Below are 16,712 nucleotides of genomic sequence, written 5' to 3'. Positions count from 1 at the left end.
AACCACAAAAAGTGAATTAAGTTGAGGAAGGCATAAAAGAATGGGCCAGGCTTTACACTGGAAAACTTTAATAATGGAAAACTTTGACACAAGTAGAAAACTAGACAAAAGCCACCCCCTACCCAGCAGCATACTTCAGTTCCAAAGGGGCATGTAAGGAAAATTATCCTGAAGCTATGGAGGATCCAAGTAAAAACAAAAAAAACACTGTCCTGGATTAAGTTCTCATCAGTATCTCATCATTAAAGAAATAGCTTAAAGACTGCTCTAGTATTTTGAATGAGATGAAACCATAAAATTAGCCAGTGCAGCAGGATGAATGTCACAATAATAATTCTTCAATTATATGTTTCTCCCTTAAACGAGGAACTGGATGAAAAAACGTTAATATAGTCCCATGACAACCTTTAAAAAAAGAACTCTCAATATAACTGTTTCACAATGGGAGAAGTTATATGAACAAACCAAGACAAGAGTTGCTTGTTTAAAGGACAGAAGGGCAGTTATTGAACCTGCTGAGCTTTCACAGACTCTGGTAGAGTAACCAGCTGGGCATCAACTCCTTCTCTGCCTGCAATGCCGATGAATTACACCAGGCCTATAAAGGTGGTGTCCATCCACAGGAAGCAAGCAAGCAAAACTCCAGGAACCTGAAGAAACAAACTGTAGTCTGAACAAAATAAAAGAAAAATTAGTCTCTAAGTAATCTCTGATAAAATTATTCTTAAATTTCCACCTAACCTGATTTATAGTTGCCATTAGCCATCACTGTAATCCCTGTTGTAAAAGTTTTTATCTCACAATAGAGATACTTACATGCAGTGTTTTTTTCACCTTGAGTATAAATAGTCCTCTCACCTGCAGCCTGAGAAGCAGAAATAAAATTATCATGTCTATCAGCCCCTGAAGAGTGAGTGGAGCTCACTGGAGAAAAAGAAACCATGGAGACTGGTGCCCAATAAGATGGAGCATGCTGGCTAGCAGGGCTGGCTATTTCTGCCTTGCAAGCAACATCAATAATCAATCTGAAAAGTAGGTAAAAATAACTACCATTCCCATCCCTATCTGCTCCCTCAGGACACAAATCCCGGAAGAAATTTACTCAAGCATTGTCATAGTGGCACAAACCTCCAAAGATTGGTGGGAAGGACAGGAATCAAGTGATGCTGCTTTTAAAAAGAACAAGTTTCCAACATCAGTAGCTGATTCACCCTGCAGAGTTCCAGCACTAGTCTTCATCCTCATAGCTCCCCACTGGAGTGGTCTGCCCTGTCACCCATAGCAAGCAGCAAAACAATTTTAGGGACATGCTCAAATATGTTGGAAATCTCTGACTGCAGGACAAAGGAGACAGATTTTTTTTTTTTTAACTCAATAAAAGCAAAGCAAGTAGTCACTGAAAAGCAGTTTAAAACAGCACAACGTGCGATTGCTCTTCAACCACTGTCTAGTGCCTTGAAAACCCATGTTCACTCTTCCTAAAAGCGTTACTTCCACTCAAGCTTTCCTGCCCTGCACTCTCATCTCTGTGGGAAGCATCTTCCAGAGGAGGTGGTGCTCCACTCTCATCCATGTAGGAAACACATTTCGGAGGATCTGCAGAGGGATGAGGCCAACAGGAACAGTGAAGACAAAAGGGCAGGGAAAACAGCTGAAAGGAAGAAAGAGCATGAGTGAAGTGAAAGAGGAAACAGATGCACTAGAGGGAGAATAGAATATCAGGGGGAGGGGGAAGGCAAATGCAGAAGGTGAAAGTAATATAGCCCAGATTGAGAGGTGAGAGCACCGGCACAGAACAAGCTGCAGAACTGAGATGAATCAAAGTGAGGGAAAAACTGAGACAAGAAAGACAGATAGACAGAAAAGCCCAGCCCTGTCAGAGCAATACCTCTTAATAATCATAGAGCAGACCAGGTTTCTGGGCTTGATAGATAATATCAACTCACCTGAGACAAGGTAGAAAAATGTGAGAAATGGGGAAAATGGGAAAGAGGTTGTCACTAGCACAGCTGATGGGAAAATGAAACCTCCTACAGAAATCCTAACATTTCAAAATCTGCTGCTCTTTCACATCAAGCTGAAAGGCATTTTAGGTTCATTAAATTTTAACATGACTTTAGCGGAACACTGTATTTTGAGGTCAAATTCTAATGACATTCAGCACAAAAAAAAGGGACAGCTAAATACTCTGCATTTTATTTCCACATAGTTTAAAGAATATCTCCCAAGAATGCCATTCCTGCAAAATCTTGTGAGAACTAATTTTCCTATAGAACTGCTCCACCACAAATTTTACAAACAATATTAGATGAAATCACTGTTCCTTGCTGAAATGAAAAAGATAAAACACTCAGGACTCATTTTGCAAAACAGTTTGTGTTTGGAAATATATGATATTTGTGGTCCTGCATGTTGAGCCACAACTTTGAAAACCTTTTTTAAGCCTTAAATAGCTATTCTATAAGTCTGCCCTCCCATAGCATGGAAATGGCAATGGAGTTCTAAGCCAGAAAGACCAAGTTCTTTATATGACAGCCACTGTCAGGAGACCCACACAAAGAAACTCCACCAGAACACCAGTTCTGCCCCAAAGGAAAATATCTCCACCTTTGTTCACTGCTAATCAGAGGCCAAATGAATTCACAGGTACCATTACACTACTGATGGAAAGAGGACTATACTACTGATGGAAGGAACTTGCCATATCTTAAAAACTAAAAATAAAACTCCAGGAATACTGTGCCATTGTAACTGGGAATCCCACAAGCAAGTGGAATAGATTTTTATTATTATTATTTCATATTAAGTCTTTTTAACACTAGAGAATTACTCACATTACATTTATTATCACTAGAGCTTCATGCTCTTGAAATAACATGATGTGTAATGGGGCTTACAAGGTACAAAACCCTAAATTCTAAGAAAAGAGAATGGAGGTAGTTTAAATTAAGCAGATTCCCCGGGGACTCATGAATCTGAGCAATTATAGCTGTAAAGACACACAAATTTGAAACATGTTCCAGTCTGATGTTCCAGTGTGCTGCTCAGGAGATTCTCATGAAGAGCATCCTCCCCAGTTCCCAGCATGGCTCTGCCGTTCCTACATCCTCACCCTCTCCCACCACCAAAGTGAGAAGTCCAAGTCCAGCAGGAATTTTCAACAATATTTAAGCAATTGCCAGTTCAGAGAAGTATGTGATACAGCCTGAAATCCTGCATCACTCTGTGCACACACACAGAGGCTAAACCACTAAAAGAAAGCGAAACTTAAGATTTTGTTTCCTCACACAACTTGGTACAATTCAGCAAAACTGGTACTGCTCTGAAATGCAAAACCTGAGCCACAAAGCACCAGAAGAGATTTTCAAAATATCTGCCTAACTACAATTTAGGTTTCTAAATCTAGGCAGAAATCCCTTTTCAACAAACCACACATCAACTGACCGTGAGCCCAAAGGCAGCAGCCTGTAAGAGTACTTCAGAAAGTCTTATTCTATTTCAAGAGTAACAGGAGCTACAGGCAACAACAAGAGTCTGAACATTCTCTCTGGTGTTTCCTATTTATTCCCTAGGAAAAAATAAATTTAAAGCTTGACCTAAATCCTACAGAGATAAGTAGGTTCAATGAGTGTTTGCCACTGGTTACAGGACTATATTATCACTGTATCTCCATCCAGAGACACTTAAAAAATCTGACAGGCACGTTAGTGCAATGAAGGTGTGGTCTTCCATCTACTATTAACCATGTCTGCAGTGGAATGAGACATACTTACTCATAGATCATGAAGAATTCGGAGGGAAAAATAACATCGCCATCACAGTCTTTCATCAGCTGATATAAAGCATCACTGCTATATGGAATAGTAGCTGGCGGGAATTTGAAGCCAATCACTGAAGCATGTAAGTAAAATTTAAAACTTGACTGCCAACACACAAACAAAACACAAGGAGTTACCCAGGCTATGATAATGCTGTCATTCTTGCACTATTAGAGTGGGGCAAAATAGCACAGAAATTTTTTTTATCATCAAATTTCCTGCACAACAGTGAAGCAAGGCTGCTTTGACAGTCAAAACCTTCAAGGGCCAAGCTCTAATCATTCCGCTTTTTCGACTATAAAGCTTCTTTCCAGGTAGAAAAGATGTGAATGCAGGAGCAAGCAATGGTACAAAGTATACTAGGTATAGATGATACAGTCCATACCCTTATATAACTCAAACAAACAGGTAAAAATGTGATCATAGAATCACTAGGTTGGAAAAGACCTCTTGGATTTTCAAGTCCAGCCATTCTTATCTGCCACTAAACTATGTCCCTGAGCACCGCATCTACCGGTCTTTTAAATACCTCCAGGGAAGGTGACTCAAACACCTCCCTGGGCAGCCTCTGCCAGCGCCCAACCACCCTTTCTGTGAAAAATTTTTTCCTGATATCTAGTCTGAGCCTCCTCTGGTGCAGCTTGAGGCCATTCCCTCTTGTCCTGTCCCCTGTCACTTGGCAGAAGAGGCCAGCACCCTCCTCTCTACAACCTCCTTTCACGTAGTTGTAGAGAGCAATGAGGTCTCCCCTCAGCCTCCTCTTCTCAAGGCTAAACAACCCCAGCTCCCTCAGCCTCTCCTCATAAGACTTGTTCTCTGGCCCCTTCACCAGCTTCATCGCTCTTCTCTGGACTCGCTCCAGAGCCTCAACATCCTTCTTGTGGTGAGGGGCCCAGAACTGAACACAGTATTTGAGGTGCGGTCTCACCAGTGCCGAGTACAGAGGCCTGCTGGTCACGCCATTTCTGATCCAAGCCAAGATGCCATTGGCCTTCTTGGCCACCTGGGCACACTGCTGGCTCATGTTCAGTCGGCTGTCAACCAACACCCCCAGGTCCCTCTCCTCCAGGCAGATTTCTAGCCACTCTTCTCCTAGTCTGTAGCTGCACAGGGTTGTTGTGCCCCAAGTGCAAGACCCGGCATTTGGCCTTGTTAAACCTCATGCCACTGGTCTCAGCCCAGTGGTCCAGCCTGTTCAGATCCCTTTGCAGCGCCTCCCTACCCTCCAGCAGATCAACACTTCCACCCAGCTTAGTGTCATCCACAAACTTGCTAAGGGTGCACTCAATGCCTTCATCCAGGTCATTGATAAAGACATTGAACAGGGCTGGACCCAGCACTGAGCCCTGGGGAACCCCACTTGTGACCAGCAATGTGATAGCATGGAGGATTAAAGGGCATAGCTAAGGATTTTGGAAATAAAAATCATCTTGCCCTGCTAAGCTTTACCAGTTAAAAATACACTTTAAAAAATGCTTTATATTTTGGGAGGGAGAGGTGTCAGAAAACATTTGCTTATAGCAACAACCTCAAATACACATTTTGTTTGCTTCTGTAATTTACAGAGGAATAAAAACACTGAAAAAGAGGTAAAAACAGTTTAACTGAATCCCTACTAACCAGTTATAAAATAAAATTCTGACAAAAATAAAGACAATTTACAGGTCCAAAATATTTTAATTGTAATACATGAAAGCTGAACTCAATTTTCTCAATTACATTAGTTCATACCTGTGTTTTAAATAGTACAAGTGGCTTTTATACAAATTTCTACAGTACCACTATATCACTCAATTTGTGGTTAAGGTTTCATGTTCTGGATATACAAATATCCTATTAATAGTCCTTCAGTGTTTCATGTTACTAAGACATTCACTACTGTCTCCTAATACAGGATGAAAGGAAAGGTCATCGAGTGATATTTTTCTAGAATATTTGTTCTCACTTGACAATGTGTTGAACAGGAGACAATAGCATTCACTGATCTTTGAGGGAACATCTTATTCCTAAATCTAAAAATTCAGAAAGTTACTATAAACATGTCAGTTCAGATTGCCTTTTACATATCACAGGTCTTAGAGAAAAGCTGGTATTACACAATGCCTTATATTTTAAACTTGGGTTGTCAAAGCAAAATAAGAGGAAAGAAAAGGTAGGTCCAGGTGATGCCAAGTAAATTGGAAAGTGCAGGAGAAAAAAAAAAATAGCTGGTTTGACAAGGTAAACACCAATTTATACCTCTCTGCAAAACAGTTTTTGAAATACTGAAAGAACACAGTGTAAGGTAGTACAAAACATTGCTATGGAGTGTAATGGAATAATATGGAAGTACTGCAACACTGCTTTGGAAAAATAAAAAGGAGAATAAAAGCCAACAGGTTTTGATAGGGGCTTCACTGTTTGGGTTTTACAGACCTACAGATATAGTTTTAGTATTGGGGAAACAGCTTCAAGAACTGACACCTCTATATCAAGTAAAACAAAGATAAAACATCAGTGACCCTGTGACATCAGATAAAACATCAGTGACAGTACATCTTCCTCTGTACTCGGATACTCCCATGTAATGCAGGGCACAAGCCCTGCCACAGGTAGTGATACACTTGGGTCTGGATGAGGTCCACTCTCCTCCAGCACACAACAGGCACACGGAGGGGACAGCATTCCAGTAGGCACCCTTTGCAACCATAGGCACTTCTGTTCCCATCTGGGTCGGCTGCTGGTCAGGGAGTCAACATCACTTCAGCAGAAAATGGTCTCTTTCCCTGCCCTTCTCTATTTAACCAGTATCACACTGTGTTACGGAAGTCCTTCCTGCCCATGCCTCTCACTAGCCTGCTGGCTGACGCTCCCAGTTAACCTTCCTCCCCAGCTTCCACACCAGTTAAGCCCAGGCTCAGCTACGCCAGGGCCAGGAGCTGCCAGATGCCCCCTGGCATGGCTGCTACGGGCACACCACCAACCACGCTGCCTTCAGGGTCCCCCCATCTTGCTCCTTGCCCACCAGCAGCTGCCTTGCCTCTCACCTTGCAGCCCTTTCCCTCCTTACCCTTTGTATTTCCTTCTTTACACCTACGATTTAATCTTTACACCTACAATTTAATCAACTCTTCTGACCTTCAAAGGAGAGGGGGAGGGAAAGGATGTGTGTGAGAAATCCAAGATCCTATATCGTGCCAGTGCACAATTGTACAGCACATTGTACTAACCCATCCCAACGTGCAGTGCTGCAGCCTGGGAAATAACCTTCTGGACCTCACAGCCCTAAGACAGTCAGTACATTATAACTGAGACCTGAACGTCATCATTAAATGATAATGTCATTATTATGAAAGAAAAGTACAGCATATCAGACTGGTTTGCTGTGTTAATCTTGGGATACAGATTATTTTCTTGTTCCCTCTCAAAATCCCAACATGTCTTGCTTGCTGACACTCACTTCAGTCCAGCTTCCCAACATTTCCTGACCATTCTCTCTAGTTTGTACTTCGGTTTTTTGATAGTTTCCTCCTAGTTCATATACATTCTTCTTATATATCCTTCTCTCTCCTTTTCAGCCTTTCTGATTTATTCATAAGCAGTCCTTCAACTTGCCACTATCACAGGTCTCCCACCTTTGTCAGACAAGGCTCAGAAAACAACTTGGCCTCTCCCACGCGACGCAGCAGCATGCCCTACACAGACATTAATTTAAATTATGCACTGCTGGCAAACACTATAGCCCCTGTAACAAATCAGTATGAAGATTTTTTCTGTTAATGCATTAGACAGCTTCCAGCACAGTAGAATTTTGTACAGGAAGGTACATTTAAGACAATTCTTCACAAGATGCATATGCTGCATTTAACAACTGTATGATAAATATAGCATAAAAAAAATAACCTTTACAGTACAGTACAACTGCAGCTTTCCCTCCCCCCCCCAAAAAAAAAGAATCAATGTGAATTTTAAAAAAAAATATATACATCAGTTGTCAGATACTATTTTCTCCATCTTCCTAAGGTAAGAAAAATTGGGTCACTACTTTTTTGTTACTTGCTTTTCTTAGCACAAAGCATGGAGGTCATATTAAGGTTTTGCTTTAAGCAAATATTTGTTTAAAATATTTTACCAAGTCCAACATGTATGAGAAATGCATATGTATACATAACATCCATATGGATAAGTGTGTCTTTTAATAATACATCTTTGGGAATCTATCTTATGGCCAATGCAAGCTTTGGTTTAGGTGAATCATGGAAATAAATTTAAATACAGTACAGACATTTTGTAGATCTAAGTATCACCAAGTAAGCAAAGAGACTTAAAAAAATTCCAAGGTTCAAAAACTATTTTTAAAACAATTACATTGAATATACACAGATTTAAGCAATTCATAAATATTAGGGTGGGGGTTTTTTTAAGACATCTTTTCTCCCTACATAATGAGAAAAATTGAACCAGTTCCCCAAATCTTGTTCAAGCCCAGAAAGTTTTGCAGTTTCAGAAAAACTGTATTCATATAAATTTATCTTAGTGATACTTCCTTGACTCAATAACCTCAGCAGCTAACGTACAAGCAAACATCGAACAGAAGTTATGTTCTCTCAGAGATCGCTCTTCCCAAGAAAAACAGATTACTGACTCCTGGCAGGAGCCACAAGCTCTACTTAAAATCCCTTTTATTTTCTCATTTAGCTCATATGGTCCCTCCTAAGATCCCAGACCTAAATCACACCCTCACACATCTCATTCTTTCTCTTTTACATAATGTGCAGAGCCAAGAGATCATGGCTTTGCAGAACCACGTGGCACACAAAGCTGGATACCCTGGCATTTGGAATGCTCTCCTAGACTACAGTTTGGAAGGAGAAAAAAAAAAAAAAAGTGGCATGGCTGCAGGGAGGCATGTGTAGGGAAAAGCACGAGGGACAATACGAGGCTTGCAGAGGCGGGATATACGCTCGCCCAGTTACAGGCAGGAGATTGTCGTTATCATTTTGGGGAATGAGGAAGCTCCAAGCCAAGGACAGGATCAGAGGAAACAGAGAGTGAGAGGTACGCCTCTCAGCGCACCCACATCCCGAGGCCACCCATTACCACTGTAACCAAGAAAAATAAACTCCTGCTCAAAGGCTCAGTTGCCACACCAAAATATAATGTGGATGACAAAGATAATGAACTTCCTTTGGACTACATGAGCAGGCCAAAAAAAGTAACTCCCTAAAATTAGAAAATATTTGAACTTCTAATACAAAGTGAGGGGTATTTTGTTTATTTTTATTAGAATAATAGGAAATAGTTATTTTTAATATTTAATCTATGTCAACATCCCCTTTAGTAAACTCCCATGCCAGTAATACATTAAATGCAGTTTTCCTGTTTAGCAATCTCTCACAAGTTAACTAAATGCCTTGCAAAAAACATTTCAAAACTAGTTTGAAAAGTATTAAAGATTAAATATAAGCATTAAACAGATGACATCTTCTGCAAATCCAGTGTAATCCATTGGTTTAGGTTTTATATTTCTGGTGATAAGTTATTTAAGTTCTTGTACGATTATGATTAAACATTAGGATTAGTACTCTCTCTTACAGATCACTTCTACTGTCATTATTTTCACCATTCTACATTAGCCAAGAGGCAGCATTTGAGGAAAGCAAATTGCTGCAGTGAACAGCTCCCATGGATGATAGAGACGGTGAGAGCTGCAGTGCTTCATCCTCCACCTCACTGTCACCAGTCACCAACACTACACTTCAGGGGAAACCCTGCAACACACCAGCACATCCATCTCGTCTCTGTGATTCATTTAGCAAGTTCCCCTCTTCCAGCTCAGTTCCCAGTAGCTGCAAGGTCTAGCACTTCTTCCCATGGTGCTTGCAATAAGACCACTTTCACAACAGCAACTCTCAAGTCAGAATCGGGCAGACTCCCCTGCATTAAAGGCCAAAAGACAATATGTGATCCATTGCCCAAGTTTCCTTTCCTGGTGGTACATGCACTGGTCAAAAATAACAACTAATGTTGCTAACTCACGCGAGTTCAAACAGCAAAGGGGTTTTGGGCTTTGACACAAGAGCTCTTAATAGAGCCAACACTCTCCTGCTCTGTTCAGTCACAGTGAAAAAAATCCGAACATGGATGTCCCTGAACACAAGAGTTGCAAATCTCAAACAAAGCCCATATGTAATTTTTCACAGGAGACCTGGCACTGAGACACACCAGCTTCTCAGACAGGAGCAGCATTCAGCTCTCAAACCAGACGTGGAAGATTCACTGAAACTGCTCATCCTTTATATATATGCAAGGTTTATACTTTCATATTCGAGGCTTACTTTCTGGAAAGCCTAACTGACTGAATCAGCTTCTGCTCTTCAAAGGGCAATTTCCACTAACAAAGTATAAATATTTTCATAAACATACAGAAATGCAGATGAAAACAGCCAGCATCCAAATGGCTTCTAAACCTAATGTTTTGCAATCTAAAACCACCAAGACATTTCTCTTACACAGACACTGTTACCTCCAAAAAGGCAGGGAAGCTAAATCCATGGATTTCAAATGCATAGAATGTCCCACCCACGAAAACAGCTGTGACCCAAGGTGCATGGCTGGTGGTGGGACAAAGGCATGTGGTTCCCCGTGCTGGGCAGCCCACAAAAGAGATGATACCCACTGTCACTTGGTCAAGTCTGTGTTTGTGTTGCAATGCTGCAGGCAGCAGTCAGGAGCTTACAAAGCAAAGCAGCAGTGCTCCTGTTTGACTGAGCAAGGTTCCACCAAAAAGCGGCACCTGAAGCAGCAGCATCAGACACAACCCCTCGACCCTTCTGAAGCAGCTTCTAAAGAGTTACTAAGGTCTACTGCACAAAGCTGACAAGCACCATTGATGTCTGATCTGCCATGTTCATTCTGAAAAAAATAAACACATAACGAAGTAGAAGAGACTTGAATCATATCAGGCCTGACATCTACTCCCAGGTCTGCCTGAGGCACCATCTCTCACTTTCCTGTTCTTTGGCACTGCTGCATTTATAACTAGCCCCCAAGACACAAAAACTTGATTCACAGAGAAAGGCCTGACAAATGTCAACAGCAGTAACAGGCAGAGCTAAAATCAGACACTCTACCTTCCATAAGGCCCATTCATGAAGCCTTCAACCACCCTTCTCATTCGCAGCTTTTATTGCTCAAAAACTGTACAGTAAGAATCCCCTGAGCCATTCTTAGACTTTGCAGAAGAAAACATTATCAGACTGGGGAGTACAGGAGCTGCAGCTTAATTCTAAAGGATGACAGACGGGGGCCACACAAGGTTTGCAGAGTCCAGCAAAGCGGTACAGACACAGAATCACACTCAAGCAGACTGCGCAGCCAGTGGCCAAGACCATTTCTGTCCTAATGCCAGCTCTGCTCTGGCACCCCATGCCTCCAATATCTATAAATCACTACCCCACAAGGAATAGGAAGTTATCTACTGTTTCTACAAGACCCCGAGATCCTACTGTGCAACAAATGTATTAGTTTACAGACAAGTATTATTCTGACAAAATTCCCAAATTAGGGCTCAACTCCAAGTAGATGTCACCAAATTAATAATCTTCAAGCCTTTGAGACTTCAGGATAAGTTATTGCTGCGTGTTCTTTACAGTGACAGCAACAAACTGCAGCAACTTGCAGAATTTCAGCCTACTTTTTAATTAAAACCTAATTTTTAATGAAAATTTCTGAAATTATTTCCAAGCGATCCTTTCCAGCTGACATCTACTCCAAGAGGGTTTTCATTAAACCCCACAGAACCTCACTAAGGTGGCCAAATCCTGATCTTGCAGAAAGCAAAGGTAACATTCCCAGTAAATTTAATGCTGCATATAGTTATCCAGCAACAGATCCCCCTATTTCACGGGTGAAATCAGCACATGGCAAAACCACGCCACTGGAAAGAGTGGTCTGCAGCACCATGGAGCCCAGGTTCCATAGGCACACAGAAGGCACACATGCAAGGAGGCACTTCCGTATCTGTGAAACAATTCCAGTAACTACATTACACGTCTACAAAGCTCAAGTTCAACGTATGCATTATAAATAATCCAAGATGTAAAATTATAATCTATAGTCCAAACGCACTTAAAGAAATGAATCTTCATCTTGATTCCCAAACCTGCCCCTAGAAAGAAGACAGCAGAGTGTATTGATACTTATTTTTAGTAGACAGAAGGTCACTATGGCTTTAATTCATAAAAATTATAATTAGGTAATACTGGTACAGACAAGGAACATTAATCTCTAATTGAAGGTGATTCAACAAGTAAGCTATCTTGAAAATGCTGTGTAATATCATGAAGACACCTTTCCAGTCCATTAAAAATAAGAGAGTCTGTTTCTGTACTTTGTATCCATTCTAAACAGGGCAAGAAATCATTTCCAACCTTTCATATGCAAAGTATTTGTAATTCTGCAAACTAAACTGAAAAAGGGCCAGTTTAGAAGAAATCGTTCTATCTATAATGAAAACATAAACCAGGGCTCTGGTACAGTTTACCAAGTCCTGAAACTCTCAAAGTTTGAACAGTGCAGAGAGAGAAATGGATTTCTTCCATTCGGAGGAGCTCACCCTCTGGATCTCTCCATCTCTCAGATTAAGTATTGCATCTGCATAAGTAATTCAAGGAGACACTTGAGCTCTCAAGCAAGAGGGGACAGTACAAGGATTTGTACAAGGATTTGAGTTCTTATTCTGACCAGCTGAAATAAACCCGATACTTCATCCTCTTTTTTTGCACTGTGGGCTTATAGAAAAAGTCCCCTTGGTAGTATAACGTAACTGCTAAAAAAGGAATTAAAAGGAATGAAAATAACTGGCTTTGTGACCGAACACGGACAAAGAATGTTCCTCCCCAAAGCATCATTCACCACCGCTGCTTTTGCCAGCGTCCTAACCCTGACTGGCAGTTCTTATTCCTAGAAACTACACCGGAGTCCTGACACCGAAACGTTACAATGTACCCACTTCCCAACGTCTTAAAGCCCACGAAAGGCTCAGAAGTTCGCGTTGCTTTCCTGCCACACCTGTTCGGCTGCCACCGTCCCCGCGGAGGCAAAAGCGAGCGACCAGGAGCCTCTTCCCACCCAAGTATTAACGCGACCTCATCTGGAGCCCCGAGCGCGGCTGCAGGAGCCACAGCAACAAAGCATCGCACCCAGCAAACGCATTTCAAAGGCGAGGAATTAGAATTTAACCAAAACATCGGTTGAAAAACCTAAATTTAAAAGGGTCTGAAGGAAAAGACAAGACCCTACGACACGGGGAAGCAGCTCAGGAGAAAGCGACTTCTCGCCGCTCATCTCCCTCCAGCCGGAGAGGCCGGCGGACACCGCTCCCCGCCCCGCCAGCCCCCTCCTCTGATTTTCTTTCTTCTTAATCCCCTTTTTAGCAGCTCCGTTTCCCGCGAGGGGCCCGCGGCCGCACCTGGGACATCTGCGGGCGCAGGTTGATCTCCTTGAGGTTGATGGAGTGGCTGCGCAGGTTGTTGAGGAGCTGGCAGAGCAGGACGCCGTCGCGCAGGGTCTGCGCCAGGTCGAAGACCTGAGCCGTGTCCCAGGTCACCCGGTGGTTGGGCGGCAGCACCTTGCAGCTGATCAGCCACTGCCCGCACTGCTTCCAGGGCTCCATCCCCGCCGCGATGCCGCGAGGCTGCGGCCGCCGCTCCCGCTCCGGCTCCGGCTCCGGCTCCCGCCGCCGCTGCGCCCGCCCCTGAGGCGGGACCCGCCCGCCCCACCGCCCACGGCACCGGGCGGGGAACCTGGCGCTGTGCGAGCCCCGGCAGCGGTACCTGCTGGTCACCGCGGGATAGGTTGGGTTGGAAGGGAGCGTAAAGATCATCCAGTCCCACCCCTGCCCTGGGCAGGGACACCTCCCACAGACCGGGCTGCCCAGGGCCCATCCAACCTGGCCCTGAACACCTCCAGGGATGGGGCAGCCACAGCTTCCCTGGGCAACCTGGGACAGGGCCTCACCGCCCTCATGGTGAAGAAATTCCTCCTTATGTCTAGCCTAAATCTGCCCCTCTCCAGTTTATACCCATTGCCCCCCATCCTATCACCACCAGCCTTTGTGAACTGTCCCTCCCCAACTCTCCTGTAGCCCCTTCAGGTACTGGAAGGTCGCTATAAGGTCTCCTCAGAGCCTTCTCTTTTCCAGGCTGAACAAGACCAACTCTCTCAGCCTGTCCTTGTATGGGAGGTGCTCCAGCCCTCTGATCACCTTTGTAGCCCTCCTCTGGACCCGTTCCAACAGCTCCATATCCCTCCTATGCTGAGGATTCCAGAACAGGACACAGTACTCCAGATGACGTCTCACAAGAGAGGAACAGAGGGACAGAACCCCTCCCTCACCCTGCTGGCCACGCTTCTTTTGATGCAGCCCAGGATACGGTTGGCCTTCTGGGCTGCAAGTGCACATGGTGGGCTCATGTTCCCTGTTCATCAAACACTTGCGCGGGGCTCAGAGCCAGAGCAGCGAGCTGCCAGACATCAGGAACCACAGAATAGTTCGGGTTGTGTGAGAATTAATTGATAAGTTCTGCTGCAGCTGGTTTGCATGTTTAATTATCTCGTCATATAAATCTGTCTTTTAAGACGTAGCTGTTTTAAGTCAAGAGATAACCTGTCTTATGGCTGTGAGAATTTATTGATATGCTTCATTGTCTTGTAAGATGCAGCTGTTGTAGGTCAGGAGAGAACCTGAAGGGAGTCTTCAGACATGGTTGGATAATCTAAAAAAAGAATGAACATTCTTTGAGGATTTACATGTTTCTTTGTCCAAAACTAGTATATATACCCACTGCTTTTGTAAGATTTTATGTCTTTTTTAGAAGGGCATCCGATTCAGCACTGAACTGTAAAATAAAATTATTGCCTTTGCTTTGAAGACTTTGTCCTTTTCAATACTTTACCAGTAAGTGTTTCTCATAGTTGGAAGGGACCTTAAAGACCGTCTAGTTTCAACCCCCCTGCCACAGGCAGGGACACCTCCCATAGACCAGGCTGCCCAAGGCCCATCCAACCTGCCCTTGAACACCTCCAGGGATGGGGCAGCCACAGCTTCCCTGGGCAACCTGGGACAGGGCCTCACTGCCCTCATCATAAACAATTTTCTCCTAATATCTAGTCTAAATCTTTCCCCCTCCAATGTAAAGTCACTCCCCCCCATCCTATCACTACACACCCTCATAAAAATCACAGCGTAGCATTGTTTTCCCCTCTGCTCTGCCATGAAGTGTTTTGCACTGACTTGAATTTTATTTGAACTTCAAATAATGTCAAAAAAAATACTAACCCAAAAAATGTATTTGCTTCCAACATGCAGTCAGGCGACTTCAGATTATACAAACACCAGCGTTCACAATGTCCTTCATGTCTAAAAAGCTGTTATTTTCTCTGAATTTCCAGAGCAGTGCTGGAAACTTAGTTTCTAAAAAAAGAAATTAAAAAAAAAATCAGTTAAAGAGTACAAAAACTGGGTTTTGCAACTATTAAACTTTTTTTTAAGCTAGAGAACATTTTTGAGTACTATTAATGTGTAATTTAGGGATGAAGAAAGACACAATTCAGGGTGAGAAAGCTTTCAAACAACCGGACTAACATAACTATTGAAGATATCTCTGGTTTTGATGTCTCCTTTGTAAATAGCCTGACACTTGCTGCTTTCTGAGCTCCAAATAATCCCACAAATGCTTTTAATATCTTCTGAAAGAATTAATACAGAAGTGCTGAGAATTTCTTTCAGAAACTGAGGCCTAGTAAAGGATTTGTATGTTTCAGGAAGCTGAAAATGCTGCTTCACTTTTTTCTTTTTTTTTTCCCCCAAAGAGGTGATACATCTGCTATTCCAGTGATATTATCTTCAGATCATGCATGCAGGGCTGCAGAATGTGCCACAGGACAGCTCACCACTTCCTGTGCATTCACTCAATAAAGAAAAATACGCCCTCCAAAAATAGATAGGATCCAGCTTCATCCTCTGTAACATCTGTGCCACCACCCAGCAGGTGATGGGATGAGATAGGTGTGACTTATTGCCCAGTTAGAAGCACAAGTGTTGCTCAAGGTCACCTGGGAACAGCCTTTGGTTTCACTCCTAAAGATGCAAGTACTCGGCTTGCTTAGCTGGGCTCACAAACAAAAGAGGCTTCCAGGCTTGACTGAGCACAGAGGGAGCTCACAAAAGTGCTCTGTACAGGCCTGCATTTAACAGAATACAAACTCCAATTAGCAGTAAGTGGTTTTGCATGAATAAAAAGAGGGATCCTAATTTCAAAGGACTGGTGGCTATGCAGCTGAGCCTAAACTATTCAAAATAACTCTTACCTGGAAGAGCATGACTTCTAGTTGAGTTGCCTCAGCCATGCTTCCTTCCCTGCTCGCAGCACATCCTGCCTGCTCTGTGCCAACCCAGGCAGCTGCAGCCCATGCAGCTCCCATTTCTCAGGAGAGATCTGAATTTTCTATTTAACCACCTCAGCCCAAACACTAAGTCACCAGTAACAGATGCCTCTGCCTACTCAAGGCAACAGTTTATTGCTTTATGCCTGAGCAAATGGAGGAGAGGGTAGTTTGCAACATATACACGCTATCAAAGAATCTGAGTGCCTACAATTAGGCAGAATTAGAGAGAATTTAATTCTTAATTTTAATCAAAAGGGACTAAAATTATCAGTCTGCACTGTTATCATTTGGACATCATCATTCATCAAAATGAGCATCAGAGCAGTCTGATCAAGGATACAATAAAACACTGTCTCATAGGAACAATTTCTTTGTCTGTGACAAGTTAAATCTGAAGTGATAAGCAAGTAATAATTCAGTTGTGCCCACAAGCTGTCCTCTCTCAGAGTGACAACAAACATAACA

General features: G+C 42.9%; 1 protein-coding gene across 1 annotated transcript in view; it reads right to left on the bottom strand.

Annotated features, from left to right (window-relative positions):
* The window catches only part of VAV3 (vav guanine nucleotide exchange factor 3), a 167,329-nt gene extending 153,806 nt beyond the window's left edge, over positions 1-13,523 (bottom strand). The window contains exon 1 of the mRNA XM_069862564.1: positions 13,270-13,523. Within this exon, the coding sequence (XP_069718665.1) occupies positions 13,270-13,473 (204 nt within the window). The 5' untranslated portion in view covers positions 13,474-13,523. The remainder of the gene's footprint in view (positions 1-13,269) is intronic.
* Between the last annotated feature and the right edge of the window lie 3,189 nt (positions 13,524-16,712).

This window comes from Phaenicophaeus curvirostris, chromosome 8 (assembly GCF_032191515.1).
Source record: "Phaenicophaeus curvirostris isolate KB17595 chromosome 8, BPBGC_Pcur_1.0, whole genome shotgun sequence".
NCBI lineage: Eukaryota > Metazoa > Chordata > Aves > Cuculiformes > Cuculidae > Phaenicophaeus > Phaenicophaeus curvirostris.
The sequence above is the reverse complement of the archived record's forward strand: the minus strand, read 5'-3'. Positions and strand labels throughout refer to the sequence as shown.